Source organism: Sphaeramia orbicularis, chromosome 19 (genome assembly GCF_902148855.1).
Source record: "Sphaeramia orbicularis chromosome 19, fSphaOr1.1, whole genome shotgun sequence".
Lineage (NCBI taxonomy): Eukaryota > Metazoa > Chordata > Actinopteri > Kurtiformes > Apogonidae > Sphaeramia > Sphaeramia orbicularis.
The window spans coordinates 9,135,960-9,161,801 of NC_043975.1; the positions used below are offsets into that span (position 1 = coordinate 9,135,960).

The following is a 25,842-nucleotide window of genomic DNA, read 5'->3' on the forward strand; positions in this document are numbered from 1 at the left end:
AAAAAACAACTTCAAATTAAAAAAAAACAAAACGTGGAAAAAAAATGTGAATAACTGATGTAATTTTTTTTTGTTTTTTAAATGATGTTTGATTATGTATCGGATATAGAAAAATGGATGTTGAGAAATAGTCAAGTCTCTATTACTTATATTGTCTGTCAATTATTATTTTGTTGTTTACTTTGACTGCTGTTTCAAAATTCAGAGATGCTCTTGTGAGGTGGGGGGGTGGGGATTTGTGGATTTGTGCTCACAATATTATCAATTCATATCAGAAACTATATATGTAATGTGTTAAAACCTTAATAAAGATATGGGTAAAAAAAAAAAAAAAAAAGAAAACCGATGTAAAAATGACAAAAAAAACAAAAAACAAAAATGAAATTATGCAATACAAACTAAAACATATAGCTTTGTTGTAAACCATATCCGAGGCTGGTTCGTGAATGAAAATGTCTCTCCCTTCATCGTGTAATGTTTAATCGCAGTAACGAACCAGAACAACTAACATTTCTGCTGAAAGCACAAACGCAGCTTTATTGCTTTTGGTAAACCTTGAACAGGATTTTTCAGACCAGGGAGACCTCTCTCTCTCTCATATTTTCAATACTTTGTTGAAGACGTTCCACCTTTTTTTGTGTTTGTAAGGACACACTTCTTAGCATCTCCTTCAGGGTTGGTGCTTTCCACAGAATATAAATTAGATATTAATGTATGCAAATTTCCTCACATGTGTTACATACTGCATCTTTCATGGTTTAATTAAGTGGATTTGCACAACATTGGATCATAATAAACAGCGCTTTTATAAATCATAGATTCTTTCATCCTACTGAGGCAGCATAGTTCATTGATTTTCTGTCATAAGTGCAAAATGACCCTGTGTAAGTCTAGATTTAGGTGGATTTATAGTGATAAAAGTAGCCGGAATGGGAAAAGAATAAAAACAACCTCAGGTCTTTGATGATATTTTTGATTTATTTGCAGTAAAAAGCAAAATGAAACTCACATTTTGTTGTTTTGTTGCTTTTACTCATAGAACTAGAAGCATCACTAAAAGTACACAAATTAAAATTAGTCAGATCTCACTTAACTAAACTACTACTTAAATACTTTATCCAACAGACAAGACATCATTGGACAGTGTCTGCATTTTTAAATTGTCACTATGACGACCAACAACTGCACTTTAAAAAAAAAAAAAAAAAAAAAACTAACCATTTACAATCCTCTAAACTACTGCTTAATATAATTTATTGTTTGAAATGTGTGATTTAACTTGTATTTATTATTATGACGTATGCTAATGACCTCTTGGCCAGATTGCCCTTGTAATCTTGTAATCTTGAGATCTGGTTAAATAAAGATTGCATTAATTAACTAATTAATTAATTAAATGAATAAATAACTGCAATCAAAAGATGAAAGTCCTACCATATCAAATTTAAAACATTTTAAAGATGCATATGACTTTAATCACCAAATTTTCATCAAATCTGTAAAACCTGAATCATAGCCTAAGTATCACAAATCCATAAGTCTTTCTGTGATTAAACACCTGAATCTCTTCCCTCGTGGTGAACAATTTCAAAGTGTACTCCAACATAAACCATCCATTTGTTTACAGAGCTGGTAGGTCACTTGGGCATTTTCGGAAATTTGTCGCGACGTGCAGTGAGGGAAGCAGAGTTCCACACAGTTGCAGTACCAAAAGGCAATAAAGCCGTTTCCGTGTTTGTTGCTGCTGCGGCCATAATGTGGCTGTGTGGAGTTCTGCTTCGCACAATGCACATCAGACCAAGTTTCCAAAAGTGCCCGAGTGACCTACCAGCTCTGTTTGTAAACAAATGGATTGTTTATGGTGGAGTACACTTCGAAATTGTTCATTGTGAGGGAAAAGATTCCATCAATCAATCAAATTCAATCAAATTTTATTTATATAGCGCCAAATCATAACAAAAGTTATCTCATGACGCTTTACATATCAAGTTGATGGAAACCAGACTCTAAGCCACAGATGTCAAACATGTGGCCCGGGGGCCAAATCCGGCCTGCCAAAGGGTCCAGTCTGGCCCTCGGGATGAATTTGTGAAATGCAAAAACTACATTGAAGATATTAATCATTTCAGTTTAGGTTCCACATACAGACCAATTTAATCTCAAGTGGGTTGGATCAGTAAAATACTATCATAATAATCTGTAAATACTCACAACTCCAAATTTTTCTCTTTGTAAATATAAAAAATTTCATGTCATTTTACTGTATTTACACTAAAACAAACTAACATTTCACAAAAACACGAATAACCTGAACAAATATAAACATTTTGAAATGTCTGAAGTGTAATTTTAACAGTATTCCCCGTTATTAAATGTTTTGTGTATTTGTAGGTCCACTGTGATCTGTAAGTTGTAATTTACACGTTTAAATGATAAATTGAGACATAATATTGTTAAAATTGCGCTTAGTTTTCTTAAGAAATTTCAGTTTGTTCATGATATTCACATTGTTTTAAAGGATAGTTGGTAGATAGAAACTTTTTCATCACATAATTTTACTTTTTTTGCTCTAAAACATAGAAGAAAGTTTGGAGTTGAGATTTATATATTATGTTATTATTTTACTGGTCCGGCCCACTTCAGATTAATGTGGCCCCTGAACAAAAATGAGTTTGACACCCCTGCTCTACGCCAATGGACTCCATGCACAGCCCTACTACTTCCTGAACCCCATTTGGGTCCTTTATTTCCTGTCTTTCATTATTGGATACACTAATTAATCCAGGTGTGCCTAATTAATGAGTAGTCACAACAAGGAGCAGCAGGCACACCTGGGGTAATCAGTGTGTCCAATAATGAAAGACAGGAAATAAGGGAGCCACCTGAAGTTCAGGAAGTAGTGGAGCTGTGCATAGAGTCCATTTACAGAAACCCAACAGAATCCTCCAGGAGCAAACACTTGTGACTGGTGACAGTGGTGAGGAAAAACTTCCCTTTAACAGATAGAAACCTCGAGCAGACCCAGACAAGGATTCAGGTGTGTAATCACGGTGAGACTTATGGCAGTGTTTTTCAACCCTGGGGTCTGGACCAGAGGTCGCGTTAACCGCAAATATTCCGTTATTGACAGATGTTTTTTTTACATGACGGAAAATTCTGAAGGCCGTCCATCATTTTGACAGATTAAAATACTGAGGGTAATCTACCAAACCTGCTCACAGAATTGCTGGTCTGTCTCTTAATAAGGCATCAAACAGTCCATAACAGCATCCTACCTGTATAGAACCCAACAGCACCACTGTAATCACCTCTACGCTAAATATAACAGCGGTACTTCAGTCAAATGACTCACCGTTAGTCCACCTGTAGTAGACCCCCTGTCCAGTTGATAGCGAATGTGCATATTAATCAGTCAGTGTCAAGTCTTGTGTCGTTGTTTAGCCGACTTTAGCCAAAAATAGACGCTACTTTGCTTGCACAAAATGTGCAGACAGCCGAGTCTCCTTAGTTATTTTAGAAAACCCAGTAAATGTTGATAAACGCAGTGAAAAAACAGGGAGTGATGCGGTGAAGGATGACAGACAAGCAAGTTATATGCCAGGTCTGATGGCATTTGATGTGTTATATGTACGCATTTTCTACCTTTCATGTGTTATTTGATGGCATGTCAATTTGTGCCCAGATCTGTGGTTCACGTAACCTGAACCCTAACCCTCATGCATGGTATTTGACACTGCCTGAACATACACAAGGAAAGCTCATAATGTCTACAGATAACACACCAATTAAAAGTGGCGTATGTAATTATGCGAGTCGTGATATCACGTTGGTTTATCAGCCAGCAGCAACTACAGCTGCTGCATCATTGAGATAGTTTTGAACATTAAATACTACTAAATATGTCTCATTATCATTAAAAAATAAAAATTTGAAATGACGGATAATAATGTGTTATAACGGAATTTTGACAGACAATAAAAATGTCTTGCGCAACCTCTGGTCGGGACCCCACGTGGGGTCGCCTGGAAATCATATTGGGGTCACCTGAAATTTCTAGTAATTCTAGTCCAGTAATATAGTAATAAAAAAAATGTAAATAAGTTACTAATGAAAAATATTTTTAATGATTCAATATATATTTCATAATTAAAACACCACACATTTTTCCTAATAAAAATCCAGTTCAAATAAAATGCAGGATATAACGTCTGAGAGGGCATATCTTGATTGACCTGATCATGCAACCTTATGTGTTACTATGCTTCAACCTGCCCGGACACAGTTGAAACCGGACCAAACAGAGAATGGAAAGATTTCTCCACCCGTCTGGCCCTGCTAAGACATCTTCAAGAGTAAAGTGTCTTCATTTTGAATGTCTGAGGTCGCCAGAAATTTGTGATGTTAAAATGGGGTCACGAACCAAAAAAGGTTGGGAACCACTGACTTATGGATTTGCAACACTTAGGCTATGACTCAGGTTTTACAGATTTGATGAAAATTGGTGCAGAAAGTCATGCGCAGCTTTAACCCTTTCATGCATAGTGGTCACTACAGTGGACGGTTATTCTCCAGCTGTTCTATTGTATATTCATGGGTTTTGTTGTTTTAATTCCATATCAGCCAACACAGTGGACACTTATGCATCATCCCATACACTGTAATTCATACCATTACTGTAACTTTGCTGTTCTTGATAAACCTGATCTGCAGTAACATGTTTCAGTGTAATCAATTATTTGTTAGAAATTTTTTTTTTTTTGTATATTATCTCCATGAAAAGAGTAATAATTAGCCTTAGAATATGTTAAAATGTGAGAAAACATCAGATTTTATTTCATTGTTTTAATATCAATTTCTGATATTGGGTTTTAAACACATTTCTTTACTTCAAAAATTAAATGCTTGGACATTTTTGTAACTCCATGAAAAAAAAAACAACAACTTCATCTTATTGGGTTTTTTTTTCCATGCCTATGGAGGAATAAAAACACTCAAGAAAAAAAATCTTAACTAAGGTTCTCATAATTAATGCATGAAAGGGTTCAAGACTTTCTTAAAGATATGAAATGCACTTTTGCAAATTCAAGACTTTTAAGACTTTTTAAGACCCCTGCAGTGACCCTGTTTAAAGCAGTAATGACTCCATATCTACTCTTTTCGTCTTAAATGCTCAGCGCTGGTGCATTTTCCTCAGTGCATGCACTATTGTATTGGCTGCCATGATGCTGGCTCAGCTCCAGAGACAAAGACAACCTGGAGGATAAAACTAGATGTAAATGCTGCTGGAACATTATCGTTCAGGATCCCCAAGTCTTGGGCCCTTTAGACAGTGGGCCCTCCTTTTATCTGTGGGTGACTGTTGATCCATGTGACTTCACAGTGAGGAATACCATTTTCTGATAGTCTAATCCCTTCTCCGCTGCAGACCGGATATCTCTTATATTCGTGTCTCTCCCCAGGAGAGTCTGACACGCAGCCTCGTCGTTTCCAGGCTGAATGCGTCCCCCGTCCTTATCACTCCCTCCATATTGTAACTCTGTTGCTCGGCGCTGTGAGGATGGACGGGGAGGTTAGGGGTGGTGTTGCTGCGCTGTCTGATTACACAGGAAGCATAAGCGGAAGTCTGTGAAATGACTTTAACCCTGAGTAACCCGATTGTTTGTCAGACATCTCTCAAATTGAGAACAACTATAGATTTCCCAGAATTTGTGCCCTTTGATTTGCGCAAACTGGTGATTTATTATTTCCACCGCTGTTTCCTCTAAATCATCAATATTCAGTGCCGACAAATGTCTTTTCCTCCACCCTCTCTTTATTTTTCATGTGTTCTGCCCGAGGTTATGCTCCTAAAAGTAGCACAGAGGTTTAAGCGGAATCCTCCATAGCTGCTGCACCTATATAATCATTTCATTGCTTTCACAAACGAACTCTTCGTCAGGTCCTGAAACCGAGAAATATGATGATATGACAAAAAAGATCAAATGCAGAGAAACTCAAAACGAAATTGCAACAGTGTCAGGGTGTAGCCGCAGCTCTGTTCCTGAACAAAACAAAATGAAGAAATCAGAGCAAAAGTCGGAGCAGGAAGCAGGAAGTGACCATTTAGGTTCCATTGGACCACAGGAAGAGTTTCATAACGCTAATAACCTCTGGAAATGAAATGATAATTGCAGTTCTCGGAATTTGGATTTAACCCATAAAGACCCAAACATCCATCACCGACCAAAACCATCTACTGATCTGAACTGTTTAATACCCGTTTATCCACTAATTCTATTAATACATGTAAATAATTGGTGTAAAATGTAGTTTGTCATCTTTTCATGGTCATCAGATATGACTCATTTGGACGTTCAGAGGCTCGGTAGTTACCACGGAAACACCGTCATCATCTAGAATGTTGATTCACCAGGAAAACCCATGGAGTTGGATCAATGACAGTGGATGTAGATGCTTGTTTTTATGTTCGGTTATTGGTAAAGTCCCTTTTTCTTCAGTTTTGTCCGTTTCTTATTTAATAACCGTTGAATTTCATCTGAGCTTTTATGAACAGCTACATGAGCAGTGAAATAAATATAGGAAAATATATGATTTACACTGACAAAATGCAAAATATAGAGGATATTATTAAAAAAAATGGTGATAATTGCTTAATAAAAGGTTAGATCTACAGAAAAATTCACACAAAAATATCACTGTCTTTATGGGTCAAAATGATTAAAAATAATTGTCTTTTCATGGTCATTAAATATGATCCATTTGGACGTTCAGAGGCTCTGTGTTACCGCGGAAACACCGTCATCTTCTAGAACGTTGATTCACCAGGAAAACCCATGGAGTTGGATCAATGACAGTGGATGTAGATGCTTGTTTTTATGTTCGGTTATTGATATCTTTGCCGAAAAAGTCCCTTTTTCTTCAGTTTTGTTTGTTTCATATTTAATAACTATTGAATTTAATCTGAGCTTTTATGAACAGCTACATGATCAGTAAATTAAATATAGGAAAATATATGATTTACACTGAAAAAATACAAAATACAGAGGATATTATAAAAAAAATGGTGAAAATTGCTTAATAAAAGGTTAAATCTACAGAAAAATTCATACAAAGTATCACTGGGTCTTTATGGGTTAAAATAATTAAAAATAATTGATTGTCTTTTCATGGTCATCAGATATGACTCATTTGGACGTTCAGAGCCGCCACAGTTACCGTGGAAACACCGTCCTCTTCTACAACATTGATTCACCAGTAAAACCCATGGAGTTGGATCAGTGACAGTGGATGGACACACTGGGTTTATGTTCAGTTAATGTTATATTTTGTTGAAAAAGTCACATTTTCTTCATTTTTCTCTGTTTGTGATTTAATAACTAACCCTCAACTTTAATGTGACCCCTGGAGCCTTGACTCAGTAACTGAATGTAAGAGTTTTTCTCCAAAGTGAAAAACATTCAACATTGCCAACTCCCTTTTCATATTAGAACATGGAGAACACTGATTAATTATCATCAGTGTTAGTACATTTAAGACATTCTTGCTTTGGCTTTGAATCTACCCAAGGTTTTATTTCTCTTAGTGATATATTTATTATTATAATCTTTCAAACCTGCATCAGTTTTGATCACTGTGATGAAAAAAAAAGCATTTAAAGTTGCAGAGATGCTATGTATGAATGTTAACGTGTCTCTTTTGTGATTTGACTTGAATGTATTCCCATTTAAGTTTCAATCTCAGTTATTTGGTGTATGCATCAGTTTTGATCGCTGTGATGAAAAAACAAAAAAACCCTTTCATGCATGAATTATGAGAACCTTAGTTGAGATTTTTTCCTGAGTGTTTTTATTCCTCTTTAGGCATGAAGAAACAATGCAACTGAATTTTTTTTATTGAACCTATTTTTTATGAAGATAGATTTGTTTCTTTATTGCACTAACCATAAAAAAAAATATTTTCAGTTTTTAAAAAAAAAATTGCAATAAAAAAAACCTTTTCAATCAAAGAAAAAAAGTGTTTGAAAGCAAAAAAAAAAAAAAAAAAATTCCAGAAATTTGAACACTTTTTTTCTTTGATTGAATTTTTTTTTTTTTTTTTCGATTGTAAATATTTATTTTTGGTTTGTACTTCTAGCACAGTAAATGTACTGTGGTTCATTCCGCTACTAGAAAACAAAGTCAAATAAAGAAATTTGGGGTGATTTAACTGGTAAAATATTCATTAAAATAATCAGAAATATAATTAAAAGTAACAAAATAAGACAAATGCAAAAAAATATTTAAGATCCAAAAAATTGCATTTGAACAGTTTTTTCTTTGAGTGAGTAGTTTTTTTTTTTCCTGAAGTGAATTTTTTTATTGATTTTTTTTTTTTTTAATTTAACTTTATTTTTTATTTTTTTGGTTAAACAACAAATCTACCTTCATTATTTTCTGTGGAGTTCCAAAAATGTCCACTCCGCTGGACACCATGTGTTTAATGTTTGAAACAAAGAATGCAATATCAGAAAGGGATATACTGTGTGAAAACTATAAAATAAAAACATTTTTAACGCAGCTAATCTGATGTTTTCTCACATTTTCTCATATTTCCAAGTTTTTATTAGCAGTTGTTTTATACTCAAACATGTCGCTGCAGATCAGGTTTGTCAAGAACAGCAAAGTTACAGTAATGATATGAATGTCAGTGTTTGGGATGATGCATAAGCGTCCAATGTGTTAGCGGATATGGAACTAAAACAACCAAACTCAAGAATATACGAGAACAGCTGGAGAAGAACTGTCCACTGGAGTGACCACTATGCATGAAAGGGTTAAAGTTACACAGATGTTATGTATCAATGTGAACGTGTCTCTTTTGTGTCGATTTGGTTTGAATTCACTCCCATTCAAGTTTCAGTCTCAGTTATTTGGTGTACTTCTGTGTAGTGATGTGACGTTCATGAACAAATCAAATCTTTTGAACGGCTCTTTGAAATGAATGATGGGAACCGAGTCTTTGTAAAGAGCCGTTCGTTTTTTTTTTTTTTAAGGAGGGAGAAAAGTTTGAGTGAGTGAGTAATGAGCCAAAGAAAAATGTTATTTCATAAGAAAATGTAAATTTTCTTCTTCATTTTTAGGCTACACACTAGTTCACATAATGTACCGGGATGTTTTTGGTCAAATTCCAGCGTTTGCCTAATGTCACCTCTCATGTCATGTATTTAGCCCACACGTTTTAACTAACTATTCCATCTTACGGTAAGATAATATTTACTTCCGCGCCAATTAAACACCTTTAAAATGTAATGTCAATCGTCACATGTAGCCTATTTAGTCATTAACCCTTTCATGCATAGTGGTCACTCCAGTGGACAGTTATTCTACAGCTGTTCTCTTGTATATTCATGGATTTTGTTGTTCTTTTCGTTTTTTTTGTTTTGTTTTTTTTTACACATATCTTTATTAAAGTTTTAAGACACTACATATCTTTTATGACATGAACTGGTAACATCCTGAGCATAAACCCCCAGAATCACAAGCTCTCCCTCTAGTTTTCACACAATTTATCAGTAAATACATGTTTCTGTGCGTCAAAAATTTAACATGTGGTGTCCAGCTGAGTGGACATTTATGCAACTTCATTAAAAATAGGTTCATAAGATTTTTTTTTTTTTCATTATTATTTTTTTAATGTATTTTTTAAATTTTTTAAAATTGTTTTAAATTTTGGGGGACACGGTGGTGCAGTGGTCAGCACTCGTGCCTCACAGCAAAAAGGTCCTGGGTTCGATTCCAACACCAGTCGACGGGGGGTGGGACCTTTCTGTGTGGAGTTTGCATGTTCTCCCCGTGTCTGCGTGGGTTCTCTCCGGGTACTTCAGCTTCCTCCCACCATCCAAACACATGCACTAATAGGTTAATTGGTTCATCTACATTGCCCATAGGTGAGAGTGATTGTTTGTCTCTATATGTTCAGCCCTGCAATGAACTGGCGACTTGTCCAGGGTGTACCCCGCCTTCGCCCCTACGTAGCTGGGATAGGCTCCAAGCGACCCCCGTGACCCTAGTGAGGATAAAGTGGGTTCAGAAAATGAATGAATGAAGGTTTTAAATTTTGTTCTTTTTTTTATTTTTCAGAAGAAGATTTTCAATCGCATCGTTTCTTTCACACCTAAAGAGGAATAAAAACACTCAGGAAAAAAATTTGATTAAGTTTCTCATAAATCGTGCATGAAAGGGTTAAAACATTCTTTCAAAATAATGCCAAAAACATAAAAGAGCCAGTCTTTTGAACGGCTCTTTTCAGTGAACGGCTCCTGATTGAACGGCTCCCTTCAAAGTCCCATCACTACTTCTGTGGTTTCAAAGTTGCAGCATCAGCTCGGATGTGGGACTATTGCACAAGCGTTGATGTGTCACGTCTGGTCATGTTTCTCACGTTTGCCTTTTTGCTCTGAACAGGGACACGTCATTGGATGAGTTGGGCTGTTCGTCACAACCCATCATGGCTATCAGATCTCTGCCTCCTCTCAAACCCTCCAGTCGGCTTCCTCGGCCTCCGCATCAACGTGTCTGAGTTCTGACATCTGGGATTGCCGCTATGACGCAGATGGACTACAAATACAGCCTGCTGGGCTCCGTGGTGGACGACTACCGCAAGAGGCCGCTGCTGCTGCAGGTGGACGACACGCCCATGAACCTGTTCGCCGTCCTGGAGGTCAAACGGGAGGCGCCCAGGCGATGGAGCACCCTGAGCTGCTTCCGAAAGGTCCGGGTCTACAGCTTCCTGTTCGGACTGGCCGTCATGTTCCTCATCATGGCCTCCTACATTCTGACGGGGGATAAGAAAGGCCTCATCCTCACCCCTTCACCTTATCACTTCAGTGGACTGGTCAGCCCGGGACCTTTCGCCTTCAACCTGTCGTCGGTCAAGGATTATGCACATATCAAACTGGTGGTCAAGTCCATCGCATCCAAAGTGGAGTTTCGCAGCAGTCGACAGCTTCCGGAACTCAAGGGGCTGGTTAACAGTGAACCACATGTGAGTACAGACTTTATCCAGTAGTGATACAGGGGTTGGACAAAATAATGGAAACACCTTAAAAAATCAACAAAATATAATTTAATATGGTGTAGGTCCGCCTTTTGCGGCAATTACAGCCTCAATTCTCTGAGGTATTGATTCATACAACTTGTGAATTGTTTCCAAAGGAATTTTAAGCCATTCTTCAGTTAGAATACCCTCCAACTCTTTTAGAGACGATGGCGGTGGAAATCGACGTCTTACTTGAATGTCTAAAACTGACCATAAATGCTCAATAATGTTGAGGTCTGGGGACTGTGCCGGCCATACGAGATGCTCAACTTCATTAGAATGTTCCTCATGCCATTCTTTAACAATTCTAGCTGTATGGATTGGGGCATTATCATCTTGAGGTGAAGGTGTTTCCATTATTTTGTCCAACCCCTGTATGTAACAAAGTATTTTAACCCTTTCATGCACAGCGGTCACTACAGTGGACAGCTATTTTACAGCTGTTCTATTCATGGATTTTGTTATTTTAGTTCCATATCTGCCAACACAGTGGACGCTCATGCATCATCCCATACACTGCAGTTCATAAAATTACTGTAACTTTGCTGTTCTTCATAAATTTGATCTGCACTAACATGTTTGAGTGTAAATCAGTTGCTTGTTGTTGTTGTTATTAAAATGTAATTAACAGTTTCATTTTTTTTTTTTTTTTTTTTTTTTTTTTACACATAATGATGACAAAAGTAGCGCTGGGTTTTTATGGGTTAAACAAATAGCTTTCTTTTTTTTTTTTGCAGATTATCTCCATGGAGTGAGTATTGACCAGTATTAGAGTATGTTAAAATGTGAGAAAACATCCGATTAGCTGCATTAAAAACGTTTTTATGTCATAGTTTTCAAAGTATATCAGTAAATACGTTTCTTCTCTTCAAAAATTAAATGCATGGTGTCCAGCTGAAAGGACATTTTTGCAACTAAATGAAAAAGAGGTTCATAAAAACATGTCAATTGCGTTATTTTTTTAATGCCTAGAGGAATAAAAACACTTAGTAAAAAAAAAAAAAAAAAAAAAAAATCTTAATTAAGGCTCTTATAATTCATGCATGAAAGGGTTAATTTTGTCACTGTACTTAAGTTTTTAGGTATCTGTACAATACTTAAGTAAAAATAATAATGCATACTTTTAATTTTACTCTGTTACATTTTGCAGCAATTATCTGTACTTTCTACTCCACTACATTTCTACAATTTATGCCGTTACTCGTTATATTTTGTGAACACAATTTCCCAACGTGATATCGTGAATTGCAGAAATATAAACGCCACACTCACTGCTTTTAATTGCTGTGTAATCTGTAAACATTATAAGCTTTCTGCGTGTGTGTTTACGCTGCGTCATATACCATGCGGTTAGGATTAGCGGTTACGGATATGTAAACCAGGGATCTTGGCGTAAATTGACACAACCAAATGGCATCGAATAACACGTCTAGGTCTTTGAGTACCTAGAAAAGCGCTATATAAAACCGATGTAGTATTACCTCCGCCAAGGAGGTTATGTTTTTGCTGCCGTTGGTTTGTCTGTCTGTCTGTCCGTGTGCAAGATAACGCACAAAGTTATGGACGGATTTGGATGAAAATTTCAGGAAATGTTGATACTGGCACAAGGAACAAGTTATTACATTTTGGTGGTGATTGTGTGTGTGTGTGTGTGTGTGTATGGGGGGGGCACTGATCTGCCTTGGTGGAGGTCTGTGCTCTCCAAATGCTTTTCTATTTATTATTATTATTATTATTATTATTATTATTATTATTATTATTATTATTACCACTACACTGGTCAACAACAAATTTATTGTTTCAGTTTTTGGAGCTGATTTAGGATAATTTTGGTGTGTTGAATCCAAAAATCACATCAATTTTGCTCAATCAGGTCAACTTTCTGAACTATGCTACATATTGGCTTTTTAACATTTTTGCTTACATTTATGGGCATTTTCACATCATATGATACAAAATTCTTTCATATTTCTTGCAATAAACGAGTTCTGAAGATTTTACCTTTGCTAATTTATGATTAATGTTTTTTTTAATATTACAGGTGAATGAAATGGCTTCGACTAGAAGATCTTGCAAAAATAAGCCTGATGTATTCTGCTACATCTGCGGTGAATACACCATTGTACCTAACAGGAATCCTGTTAGAAAATGATTTTTTTTCTCTTAAAACCTATTTTGGGTGAGAACTACATAAAAAGTCAACTGATAAAGTCACAAAAATGTAATGAATTTTGTGAGAAGATGAAATTTTTCAAAATCAAATTAGCAAAAAAACCTGAACTGATTGAGAAAAACAGATGTCATTTTTTGATTTAGCGGCGCAAAATGGTCCTAATTCAGTTGAAAAAACCTAGACCACTTGTAAAAACAATTATACAAACATTAAACAAAATATTAATAACAATAATAATAATAATAATAATAAAAATGTGTACGTATAGCACACCAAATGCCATAAGAACTAGTGTAACATACAGCGTGATTTCATGAGATTAATCTGCCATTTCCTCAAAATCTCGCATATAAAAATAGTTCTACTGATTGCGTTGTGGTGTTGTTTCCATTGCATCATGTGACTCTATTAGCTCCAGTGATCTCAGAGCGCACGTTTGGGTGAATCTCTGTTTCAATTTGTGTGGAAAGTGCAGATGTCAAACTAATCCTGTGAAGTCAATCATGTTGAAAGGACAAATAAACCCAAATTTATGAGACACAATAAAAAAGGAATTTTTCGGCCATAGTGTCATTACGTTTAATGCACGTTCGGTGCTGGAAGAGACAGTAAAAACGGGCTTCTAAGGAAATTTCTTGCAAGAATGAAAGAAAACATATCAGGTGTATATTTACATGAGTCATGATATCACATTGCCGTGTGATTGAACAGGTTCGTAGTGTTGCCACCTGACGTGCCAACCATATCTGTGGAAATTTTGCAAGTTACTGTTTGCATTTTGTCGTTTGGAGAAAAGCCAAACCAATTTCATGAGATGAAGGTGGAGTTCTTTTCAGAAAGCAACTTGTCCGTTTCGCTGTCAGCCATGACTCACGCCACTCTGTGAAATCCACATCACGTGAACTGATGTGATGCATCTGTCAGCATATAACTACATCCAGAGCTGTTGAATACTCTACGGCTCTGACTACATCATATTATAGACGATGCCATGATCTCTCTGCTTTGTCAGATTACACTGGGTTACAAAAAAAATGTTTTCTGCAAGTTGTCTAGGTTTTTTCAACTGAATTAGGACCATTTTGCACCACTACATCCAAAAATGACATCTGTTTTTCTCAATCAGGTCAAGTTTTTTTGCTAATTTGATTTGGAAAAAGTTGATCTTCTTACAAAATTGATTACATTTTTGTGACTTTATCAGTTGATTTTTTTATATAGTTCTCACCCAAAATAGGTTTTAAGAGAAAAAAAATCATTTGATCACTTGATTCCTGTTAGGTACAATGGTGTATTCACCGCAGATGTAGCAGAATACGTCAGGCTTATTTTTGCAAGATCTTCTAGTCGAAGCCATTTCATTCACCTGTAATATTAACCCTTTCATGCATACTGGTCACTACAGTGGACAGCTATTCTACAGCTGTTCTCTTGTATATTCATGGATTTTGTTGTTCTTTTCTTTTTTTTTTTTTTTTTTTTTCTTTACACATATCTTAATTAAAGTTTTAAGACACTGCATATCTTTTCTGACATGAATTGGTAACATTATGTAGATCTCTCCTGAGCATAAACCCCCTGAATCACGAGCCCCCCCCCCCCATAGTTTTCGCACAATTCATCACTAAATTCATGTTTCTGTGCGTCAAAAATTAAACATGTGGTGTCCAGCTGAGTGGACATTTTTGCAACTTCATGAAAAATAGGTTCATAAGATTTTTTTTTTCATTATTATTTTTTATGTATTTTTGATTTTTTTAAACTTATTATTATTATTATTATTATTATTATTTTATTTTATTTTTTATTATTATTTATTTTTCAGAAGACATTTTTCAATCACATTGTTTTTTTTCATGCTTAAAGAGGAATAAAAACTCTCAGGAAAATTTTTTGATTAAGGTGCTCATAATTTGTGCATGAAAGGGTTAAAAAACCATTAATCATGAATTGGCAAAAGTAAAATCTTCAGAACTCGTTTATTGCAAGAAATATGAAAGAATTTTGTATCATATGATGTGAAAATGCCCATGAATGTAAGCAAAAATGTTAAAAAGCCAATATGTAGCATAGTTCAGAAAGTTGACCTGATTCAGCAAAATTAATGGGATTTTTGGATTCAGCACACCAAAATTATCCTAAATCAGCTCAAAAAACTTAAACAATAAATTTATTTTTGACCAGTGTTATCGATACGTTCTAATCCTTCGCGATCTAATATCGTCATATTGCACACCCCTACTTTAACCCTTGTATGGTGTTTGGGTCTGTGGGACCTGTTTTCATTTTTTATTAAAAGAAAAATGATGAATAATTTTTTTAAATAAATTTTTTTCCACTAGTATTTTACGGAATAGTATTAGGGCCACTGGAATTTTTTTTTTTTTTTTTAATTAAGATCTAATGTTTTTTTTGATTATTATTCTGAGATTTAAGTCAGAATTTTGGGAAAAAAGTCAGAATTCAGACGTTTTTTTTCTCAGAATAATACTAAAAAATATATATTGGACCTTTTTTTTTCTTTTTTTTTTTTTTTTGCCAGTGGCCCTAATCCTCTTCATACATATCTTGATTATATTACATTGTATTAAAAAAAAAAAAAACTAAATAGGTGTAGCACTTTAATTCATAAATGTGATCTAGCAAAGGCAAAAAGGTAAATATTAAACATATATGCTTTTTATGTTGCTTGTAGTTGGGATGAGGTAAACATCTGTTGAGTATTTTAACATAAGATTGTTTGATTATGTTGAATTAAAAACCCACAAATGCAGCGGGACCACCACACCTACAAACACTGGCTGAATAATAAAAATCTGAACACCACACAAGGGTTAAATTCAGTTTAAATGGAAGTGCTTTGTACTTTTACTTAAGATTGTTGATTTAGTACTTCTACTTTTTTTTTTTTTTTTTTTTTTTTTACAATTTTTATTTCTCATTTTTAACAGTACAATACAATCCCCTAAGGTTGAGGAGCAGGAAAAGAGCAAAAGAACAGAAAAACAAACAGATGAAAAGAACAGTCTGTGTTAGTGTCAGAATATTTAACCCTTTCATACATGAATTATGAAAACATTAATCAAGATTTTTTTTCTTTACTCCACTTTGGGCATTTTTTTTTTTTTTAATGAAACTATTTTTCATGGAGTTGCAAAAATGTCCACCAAGCTTGACACCATGTGTTTAGTTTTTAAAGCAAAGAAAAATGTATTTACTGATATACTGTGTGAAAACTATGAAATAAAAACATTAAATGCTGCTAATCTGATGTTTTCTCACATTTTAACATACACTACAAACAAAAAGTTATGGATATTTTAAATTTTGGGGCTATTTTTTCAGTTGGGATTCTTGCACAATGCTTTTTTACTTTTTTATGTGTGTAGTGTACTCTAATACTAGTCATTACTCACTTCATGACATAATATGCCAAAAAAAAAAAACAAAACTTGCTGTTAATTACAGTTTAATAACAGTAACAAGGAATTGATTTACACTCGAATATGTTAGATCACGTTTACCAAGAACAGCAAAGTTACAGTAATGTTATCAATGTCAGTGTATGGGATGGTGCATAAACGTCCACTGTGTTGGCTGATGTGAAACTAAAACAACAAAATCTATGAATATACAGGGTGACCCAAAAAAATGGGAATTTTTGAAGTGTGTATTGGCAGACATGAGCAAGTGGCAGCACTGCGAGACAGTGACCTTGAGCAAGTAAACACACCCCCATTTTAGTAACCATGGATCAGTGGAACGGGCAACAGCGTGCGTTAGCCATAAGAAATGTTTTATAAAGACAGTGATAGTTTGACAGAAGGAGTTCCGACGTTTTTACAACTTAGGACGTCATGGTACTGTTCCATCAAAACACGCGATAAAATGTTGGATTAATAACTTTGAAGAGACTGGATCTGCCCTAAAGAAGAAACCAACAGGAAGACCAAGAAGTGCTCGTACTCCACAGAGCGCTGATGTTGTACGCGAGTCTGTCTTACGAATTTTTTCTTGTGGGGCTATCTCAAGAGTAAAGTGTACACGACTCGACCAAGAACTCTGGATGAGTTAAACAGAGACTTCAGGATGAAATTCACAGTATCCCAGCTGAGATGTTGCAGCGGTCAATGAGGAATCTCAACAGCAGATTTCAAGAATGCATTCGTACAGGAGGACGCCATCTACAGGGTGGGGAAGCAAAATTTACAATATTTTGAGGCAGGGATTGAAAGACAGTGTATGACCAATTGGTTTATTGAAAGTCATGAGAATTTATTTGCCACAAGAAAATGTACATAATAGAAAATGTTTTTATTCTATGTGTCCTCCTTCTTTCTCAATAACTGCCTTCACACGCTTCCTGAAACTTTGTGCAATTGTTTCTCAAATATTGGGGTGACAACTTCTCCCATTCTTCTTAATAGTATCTTCCAGACTTTCTGGTAATAGTTTTGCTCATAGTCATTCTCTTCTTTACATTATAAACAGTCTTTATGGACACTCCAACTATTTTTGAAATCTCCTTTGGTGTGACCAGTGCATTCAGCAAATCACACACTCTTTGACGTTTGCTTTCCTGATTACTCATATGGGCAAAAGTTTCTGAAAAGGTATGGATAATAGTGTTAGGTATGACTATGACATCAATATATGTTTGGTTTCAAAACAATTGATGTAGTGCCTGCTGAGAAAAAACAACTAAATGTTCATTGTAAATTTTGCTTCCCCACCCTGTACCGGAAGTAATTTTAAAAAAATGAAAATTCCATCATTGTTTCTTAAATGGCATGTTTTAAGGTTTCAATTACTATGAATAAAATATTTTTCTTCCATCACTCTTGGTTTTATTGGATTGTTAAAAAGTTTCCGTTTTTTTGTGTCACCCTGTACAAGACAACAGCTGTAGAAAAACTGTCCACTGTAGTGACCACTATACATGAAAGGGTTAAGGTCCCTTAATAGATACATTTGTCTCTGAACGTCAGCCATTTCCCCCAGACGTTTTCTTTTAACTTCAGTTTATATGCAAGATGTTCCATGACAAGTATATCATGTATGATTGAAAGCCATTGTTTATAATACGGAGCATCAGTCTTGAGTACTTCTACTTTTACTAGAGTATATATCTGCACAATGTCTGTACTTTTACTTAAGTTCTAAGCTTCAGTACTTCCTCTATCACTGACTTTATCACTATTTAATCTGTTCCTAAGGGTCTTAGTAACAGCTTTTTTTTTTTTTTTTTAAATCAGATCGACTTCTTGTGTAACGTATACTTCTGTGATTACGCGTCTAAACATTATCTATCCTAATCATAATACAAACATGCTCCAGCTTGATATTGATCTTTCTTTTAACTGACAATGACAGATGTGTCACGGAGCATAATTAAACTCTCATAAAAGGCCGACTCGAATCAGTATTCAGGTGCGCTGCAGCAATTCCCCACTGGTTGCATTTTCTAATTTAATTTATAAAGAGATAAAACTGCGCTGAAAACCTTGTATAACACTTCATGCCACACTAGATAATTGCATATGTCTCTACCTAATTTTTTTTTTTTTCTCTTCAGGGATTTAAACCTCAAAGTCATCCCACAGTCTTCCAACAAAGATAGGCCCTGTGGCTTCCTCGGAGTGTCCGACTCACCTCAAAGCTTAGTTCAATTAATTGTTAATCCTAATGATAATGGCTTGTTCCAAGGCTATTTGCAACATAACTAATTTCTTATTGAACGGGCTAATGAATAGGAGAGTGTGGCCGCGGGACAATCAATACCATGTCTGTGGATGGATCCGGCATTAATTGTCCTTAAAGCAGCCGTGTCTGGCAGGCGGCGAGCAAATCATAGTAACACGGCTCTTGTGGTGTTGAGTAATCGAAAAAAACTGCTTGAAATATGAGGAGGCTGCGACAAGAGGGCTTCACTTCTATAGGTGAAGATGAATCAGCTTGACACATCCAGGCAGACTGTGTGTACGTGTGTGTGTGTACAACAGGCGTGTTAAATCCAGCATGTTTGGAGATAAAACAGCGGCTGCATTAACATGGATCCCAGTCCCCCCAGTATCAATCAATAAAGGCCGATCAGAAGAAAAATGCCTCATGTAACCAACTAAATTAGAAGAGGCTGAACAGATCAGGTGGAGGGAGGGGGTGTTTTGTTCGATAGGAAAATAAGAGTGGCCGCTAACCATGTAAACACGAAATCCAATCGATTTTTTCTAGTTGGATTAAGTGTATTTTGCCATCACATGCAGCAAACATACGGCGATTTGTGACTGTAATTGAGTTAAATAAAGGGCATCGGGGTACTTGATGGTTGTAGAGCTGTGTCACCTTAAAGAGGTTGCATTTATTTGTTGACCTCTGACCTTTGACCACGCCTACACACCAGATCGTGACCAATAAAACACTGAGAAGAGCTGACTGAGCTTTTCTGCAGGTTAATTTAATTTAATTAATTTCCGTCAGATTGAAGAAATATAGGCCAAGTCACTGCATCTTATGTTGACAAACTATTTTTTTTTTTTTTTAATTTCCATTTGTTCCTTACGCTTCACATCTCCAAACAATGTGCAAATAACAACTCATAAATAAGTGTTACAATGAAAATGCAAATGAGCTGCTGAATTTGCACCAAACCTTTTATGTCGGTTGACTATGACTAATGATGATGTTAAGGTGCTGAGTTTTCAGCTTTGGAACATGTCATCTATGAGTCAACACTGACTCACTGCCACCTAAAAATATCAGTACAGCACTCACCTAGTCCAGCCGTAACCGATTAGTCAGTCAAGATGAAAATCTATTGTGCCTTGTATTATTCCGACCATGGATCTACTGTACTGTAGGTTTCCATCTCCTGAGACTGTTTCCTTCTGCACAGGCTTGTCATGAACATGCAGTTGAATCCCACAGATGGGGTTTGCTTACGCCTGCCAAAACAATGCCTCTTACAAAAGTCTGCAAACTCTGCCTTTATTGTAACTCCGAAAGGACTTATTTGTCTTTCATCGTGCAGTATAAGCAACAAAAAGCTTGTGGTTTTACAGGACTTTGCTCAGATCTATTATTGTATCCAGGAAGTAAACTGACTCGACATCCTACTTTCCTTGCTTTTGCAGATGTTTTCTGTTAACCCCCAAAAAACATATAAACAAACTAGAAAAGCACTTGCATGGCTGGCCTTGTCCTTGGGCTGTGGTTGTGCTGCTGGGGGTGCTGGGGGTTGTGTGGGGGGTTGATGGTGTCCTCCCCTCTTTGGGCTCTGCGTGCTGGTCTCCACCCCCCCCACCCCCCCACCAATAGCCATATTAATTTAAATTGATTCATATAAATTCAAAACAGATAGTAACTGATTCAAATATATTGTTACAAATATTAAATTATTAAACTAGTAGTATTGTGACTGCCTCCGCCGCTACCGCTGCCACAATAATTCTAGCAAATTAGGCTACTGGTATTATTAAATATTTTTGTATTATCACAACAATTATTATTTCCCCCCTCACTCCCCCCTCTCTCTTTCTCACTTTCATTTACACCCCCCTCTTCCCCTTTTCCCTATCACCCCTAACCAAGCTATATGGTTTAGTTGCTATTTACATTTATGATCTTTTTCTTTGTAATATGACGTCGTTGTTGTTTGTCAGTACTCTGTCACTGTTGTTGTTTTTGGTTTGTATATTTGTTTGAGTTTCCCTTTGTTTATGTGTTGTTGTTTTTCTGTCCACATTGTCTTGTTAACTATCACTAATAAAAAAAAAATTAAAAAAAAAACACTTGGAGAGTGCAGAACTCCACCAAGGCAGATCATTTCCAACATTTCCTGAAAAGTTCATGAAAATCCATCCATAACTTTTTGAGTTATCTTGCTAACTGTCAGACAAACAAACAAAAAATCCCCCCATCCCCGTCTGCTGATCACCACCAAAATTTAGTCATTTGTTCCTTGTGCCAGTATCAACATTTCCTGAAAATTTCATGAAAATCTGTCCATAACTTTTTGAGTTATCTTGCTAACAAACAAACAAACAAACAAACAAACACGCAAACTCACAAAACAAAGTGATCACAATACCTCCTGGTGGAGGTAATAATATAAAATGAAAACAAAACCAAGTGCAAAACTACATGTCCAGGAAGTACAAAACAAACAAAACGTAAATATATACCTGACGAATTGAAGCAAAACAGTGACGGTACCATACCAAAATAGGCAAATAAATGTCACAAAATACAAAACAAATATGAAGCAACCTGTAAAAATGTATAACTGTTCATATAATATAATGAACATGCAGTTGAATCCCACAGATGGGGTTTGCTTACGCCTGCCAAAACAATGCCTCTTACAAAAGTCTGCAAACTCTGCCTTTATTGTAACTCTGAAAGGACTTATTTGTCTTTCATCATGCAGTATAAGCAACAAAAAGCTTGTGGTTTTACAGGACTTTGCTCAGATTTATTATTGTATCCAGGAGGTAAACTGACTCCTACTTTCCTTGCTTTTGCAGATGTTTTCTGTTATCCCCCGAAAATTCCTGCCTGGTGTCAAGAACCCCTGCTGGTATGAGGAATACACTGGGAATATCACTTCTGACCCTTACAGGACAAACTTGTACGCGCGCTATTCGAGGCGTTTCCGGACCGTGTTTCAGCAACTGAGGAACACTTTCCGAGAACACTTATTTCACCAGGATGGCAAACTGTACCGCTTGCGGTGCCTTCCTTATTTCTATATCATTGGCCAACCAAAGTGTGGCACCACAGACCTGTATGACAGACTGAGACTTCACCCGGACGTCAAGTTCACAACCTTCAAGGAACCACACTGGTGGACCCGCAAGAGGTTTGGTGAGTACGAAAAACTATAACTTGCCTCAAAGAAGGCCTTCAATCTGGTTCACAATAATGAGAACCCAGGAGTACTTAAATACAGCTTTGTTGATGCTGTACAACAAAATGTGACATACAGGCTTTATAGATACTGCAGGTAGATGTAGAAGTTGTTGCCATAGCATGCGTGAAATACCTCACAAGTGCTAACTATTTGTGTTAGCTCCCTCCATGCTATGTTAGCTCTCTTTGTAGAAAAATCTAAATCACTAAAGTTGTATTTACATGACACATTACAAACTGCTGCACACAGAAAAGAAAGAAAGGAATAAACAAACAAAGCAGAAAAAATTACAGTGCGAAAGAAATGCAGCATTGGTGGTCCATAAGAAAACTTCCAGTTTTTGAAAGAGACTTTTACTTTTTAAAAATGATGAAAAATGCCTAAATTGCCAAAATGAGATTATTACCTCTTCTAAAGGAGTGTTCTTGCTCAACATCAATTAACACCGTAACCTGGTCGTTGCATAGATCAAAACATCACCTCCTCCTGGATTCAACTAAGCTGCAGTAATTAATATGTTTAAGTTCTTTAACGCTTTAACTCAGTGTTTTTCAACCTTGGGGTCACCTGGAATTCAAATAGGGTAGTAATTGATAAAAATTTTAAAAAAAAAACTTACAAAGAAAAAACATATGGTGAGTTGACAGAGACAATCCCAATCCATAAAAGACATGACAAACTGTGAATCTGAAACTGAAGCACTGTGGTTCTGATTATCTGTCAAATGTTCATGATGGTCAGTTTCAGATGCTGCAGCACTTTCATAATTCAGTTTGAGTTCTTGTTTGTTCAGTATTAATTGTCAGCCTTGTAAATCCAAGCTGGACTGACTGTGCATATCCTGACTAGGGATGTAACGATTACCGGTATAACGATAAACGGCAGTAAAATTGCCAACAGTTAGTATTACCGTTCAAATTCTAATTATCATGATAACCGTGTTTGATTACCGCACTTTTCCAGAGAAAACGCCGATGTAAAGATCTGCTTTTATGTCAAATATTTGAGTATAGTTTTAATTTATTACAATTTTTATTTTATATACCTAATATTATACTTTTAAAGTCTTTGAAAAGGTTTGTTAAGCATCTTTGTGTTATTTATGCAATAAATTATATACATTTTTCAAATTGGATTTATATATTTTTTTGTATTTTTTGGCCTTTTGTGTTGATATAGTAGGTTAAAATGAAAAAATAATAGGCAGATGATATAAATGAAGTTGTGCTGAAAAAAAAGATACCAAACATGGGTGTAATAAACATTTGTTTATATAGTATATAAAGGCCAAATAAAAGTACTGAAAAACAGAAAAAATAGGCTCAGACCAATAAGGGTGAATACTTGAATGTTTCTTCCAACAGAAGGTACATTGTGCCTATTATTTTTTTTATTTATTTATTTTTTTAAATACAACTTGGTAAAATTTTTTCAGTGTGTGTATTAGTACTTTTTGAACATTTCGAGCACAATTTCAATAATACCACAATAATAATGATAACCGTGATAATTTTGGTCACAATAACCGTGATATGAAATTTTCATATCATTACATCCCTAATCCTGACCAAGGAAAATAAAATTCTCATTATGTGCAGTAATCTACACCTGGCTTTTCTGCCTCCGTCCAGAATAATATACATTATATAGACTAAATATTTTCTAAAATTGTAACATTTATTAGCAACATACTATAGCAAACTGGTACATGATAAAAAAAACAAAAACATTAATTTCAGCAAAAATATGTCTCAGTTTTTAACCCTTTCATGCATGAATTATGAGAACCTTAATCAAGATTTTTTTTTTTTTCCTGAGTGTTTTTATTTATTTTTAGGCATGAAAAAACAAACAAAAAAACCAATGTGATTATTTTTTTTTTATTTTTTATTTTTTTAAATCAACCTGTTTTTCATGGAGTTACAAAAATGTCCACTCAGCTACACCATGAATTTTATTCTTGAAGCAAAGAAACATGTATTTAAAACCCAATATCATACAGTGATATGAAAACAGTGAACTGAAACCATGTTTAATGCAGCTAATCTGATGTTTTCTCACATTTTAACATATTTTAATACTAGTTATTACTCACTTCATGGAGATAATATGCAAAAAATAAATATTAACAATTGATTTCCACTCAAGAACCAATCAAGAACAGCAAAGTTACAATAATGGTATGAATTGCAGTATATGACATGATGCATAAGTGTCCACTGTGTTGGCTGATATGGAACTAAAACAACAAAACCCATGAATATACAAGAATAAAGCTGTAGAGCAGGGGTGTCAAACTCATTTTAGTTCAGGGGCCACATTCAGCCGAATTTGATCTGAAGTGGGCTGGACCAGTACAATAATAACATAATTATATATAAATAATGTCAACTCCGAACTTTCCTCTATGCTTTAGAGCTCAAAAAGTAAAATTATTGGATGAATATGTTTACATCTACCACCTATCCTTTAAAGCATGAGTGTCAAACTCATTTTAGTACAGGGGACAAATTCAGCTGAATTTGATCTGAAGTGGGTTGGACCAGTGAAATAATATAATAATATATAAATAATGTCAGCTCCAAACATTCCTTACATGATGAAAAAGTTTACATCTAAACTGTTTTTTGAAACAATGTGAATAACATGAACACCCTAAAATTTGTTAAGTAAATAAGTGCAATTTTAACAATATTCTGCCTCAGTTTATCATTGACGTCATGTTCATTACAACTTACAGATCACAGTGGATCTACAAATACACTAAATATTCAGTAACAGGCAGAATATTAGCAAAATTACACTTACATCTCTTCAGACATTTCAGGTTTTTCATATTTGTTCAGGATATTTACGTTTTCTGTGAAATGATAGTTTGTTTTAGTGTAAATACAGGAAAATTACATGAAAATATTTACATTTACAAAAAGAAAAAATTGGAGTTGCAAGAATTTATAGGTTATTATGATAATATTTTTCCCGGTCTGTATGTGGAACCAGAACCAAATTTTCTGTGATCATAAGTGTAATTTTTGCATTTCACAAATTCATTCTGCAGGCCGGATTGGAACCTTTGGCGGGCCACGTTTGGCCCCCGGGCCGTATGTTTGACACCCCTGCTGTAGAGTAACTGTCCACTGTAGTGACCACTATGCATGAAGGGGTTAATGTCTGGGGTTGCCACAAATTTGTGATGTTAAAATGGGGTCATGAGCCATAAAAGGTTGGGAACCACTGCTTTATAATGTGCGGTTTTGAGTCCTGTACCTCAGCAGGTTTCAGCAGACTAGTCTGTGACAGGAACTTGAAAAGGTCTTAGCCTCAGAGGCACGGCTGTCTGCATTAGTAAAATTAAAGGCTAGCATTCTTAGTGGCGCTGTTGTTACACTTCACTGAGATTTTATGATGGATTGTTTATTAAATGCCACAGATTCAATACAGTTTTTCAGATTTCTAGGAGGCGACTTCCCCTGGGTATGAACTGACAACATGACACTGGATTTCTATATCAAATACAGCAAAGATGACATTTTTTTTTTTTTTTTTTAAAGAAACACTGAAAACAAAATAACTGGATGTGAGCCGTGACTGTGACAAGAATAAGTATCTCAGATGTTCGATCTCCCTCCGCAATTAACCGGTAAATGAATATTCAGGACCCGTCTTGTGCTGTGAATGAGAATAA

The 25,842-nt window shown here is 35.5% G+C and overlaps 1 protein-coding gene across 3 annotated transcripts in view; it reads left to right on the plus strand.

Moving 5' to 3' along the window:
• chst15 (carbohydrate sulfotransferase 15) overlaps positions 1-25,842 on the plus strand; it is a 181,323-nt gene that overhangs the window by 95,465 nt on the left and 60,016 nt on the right. For 2 of the 3 annotated variants that reach the window (XM_030122170.1, XM_030122168.1), the window contains 2 exons: positions 10,443-11,022; positions 21,772-22,111. In XM_030122170.1, the coding sequence (XP_029978030.1) occupies positions 10,582-11,022; positions 21,772-22,111 (781 nt within the window). In that variant the 5' untranslated portion in view covers positions 10,443-10,581. Of the gene's footprint in view, positions 1-10,442; positions 11,023-21,771; positions 22,112-25,842 lie in introns of those variants that run through there. The other variant, XM_030122171.1, reaches the window with a different exon arrangement.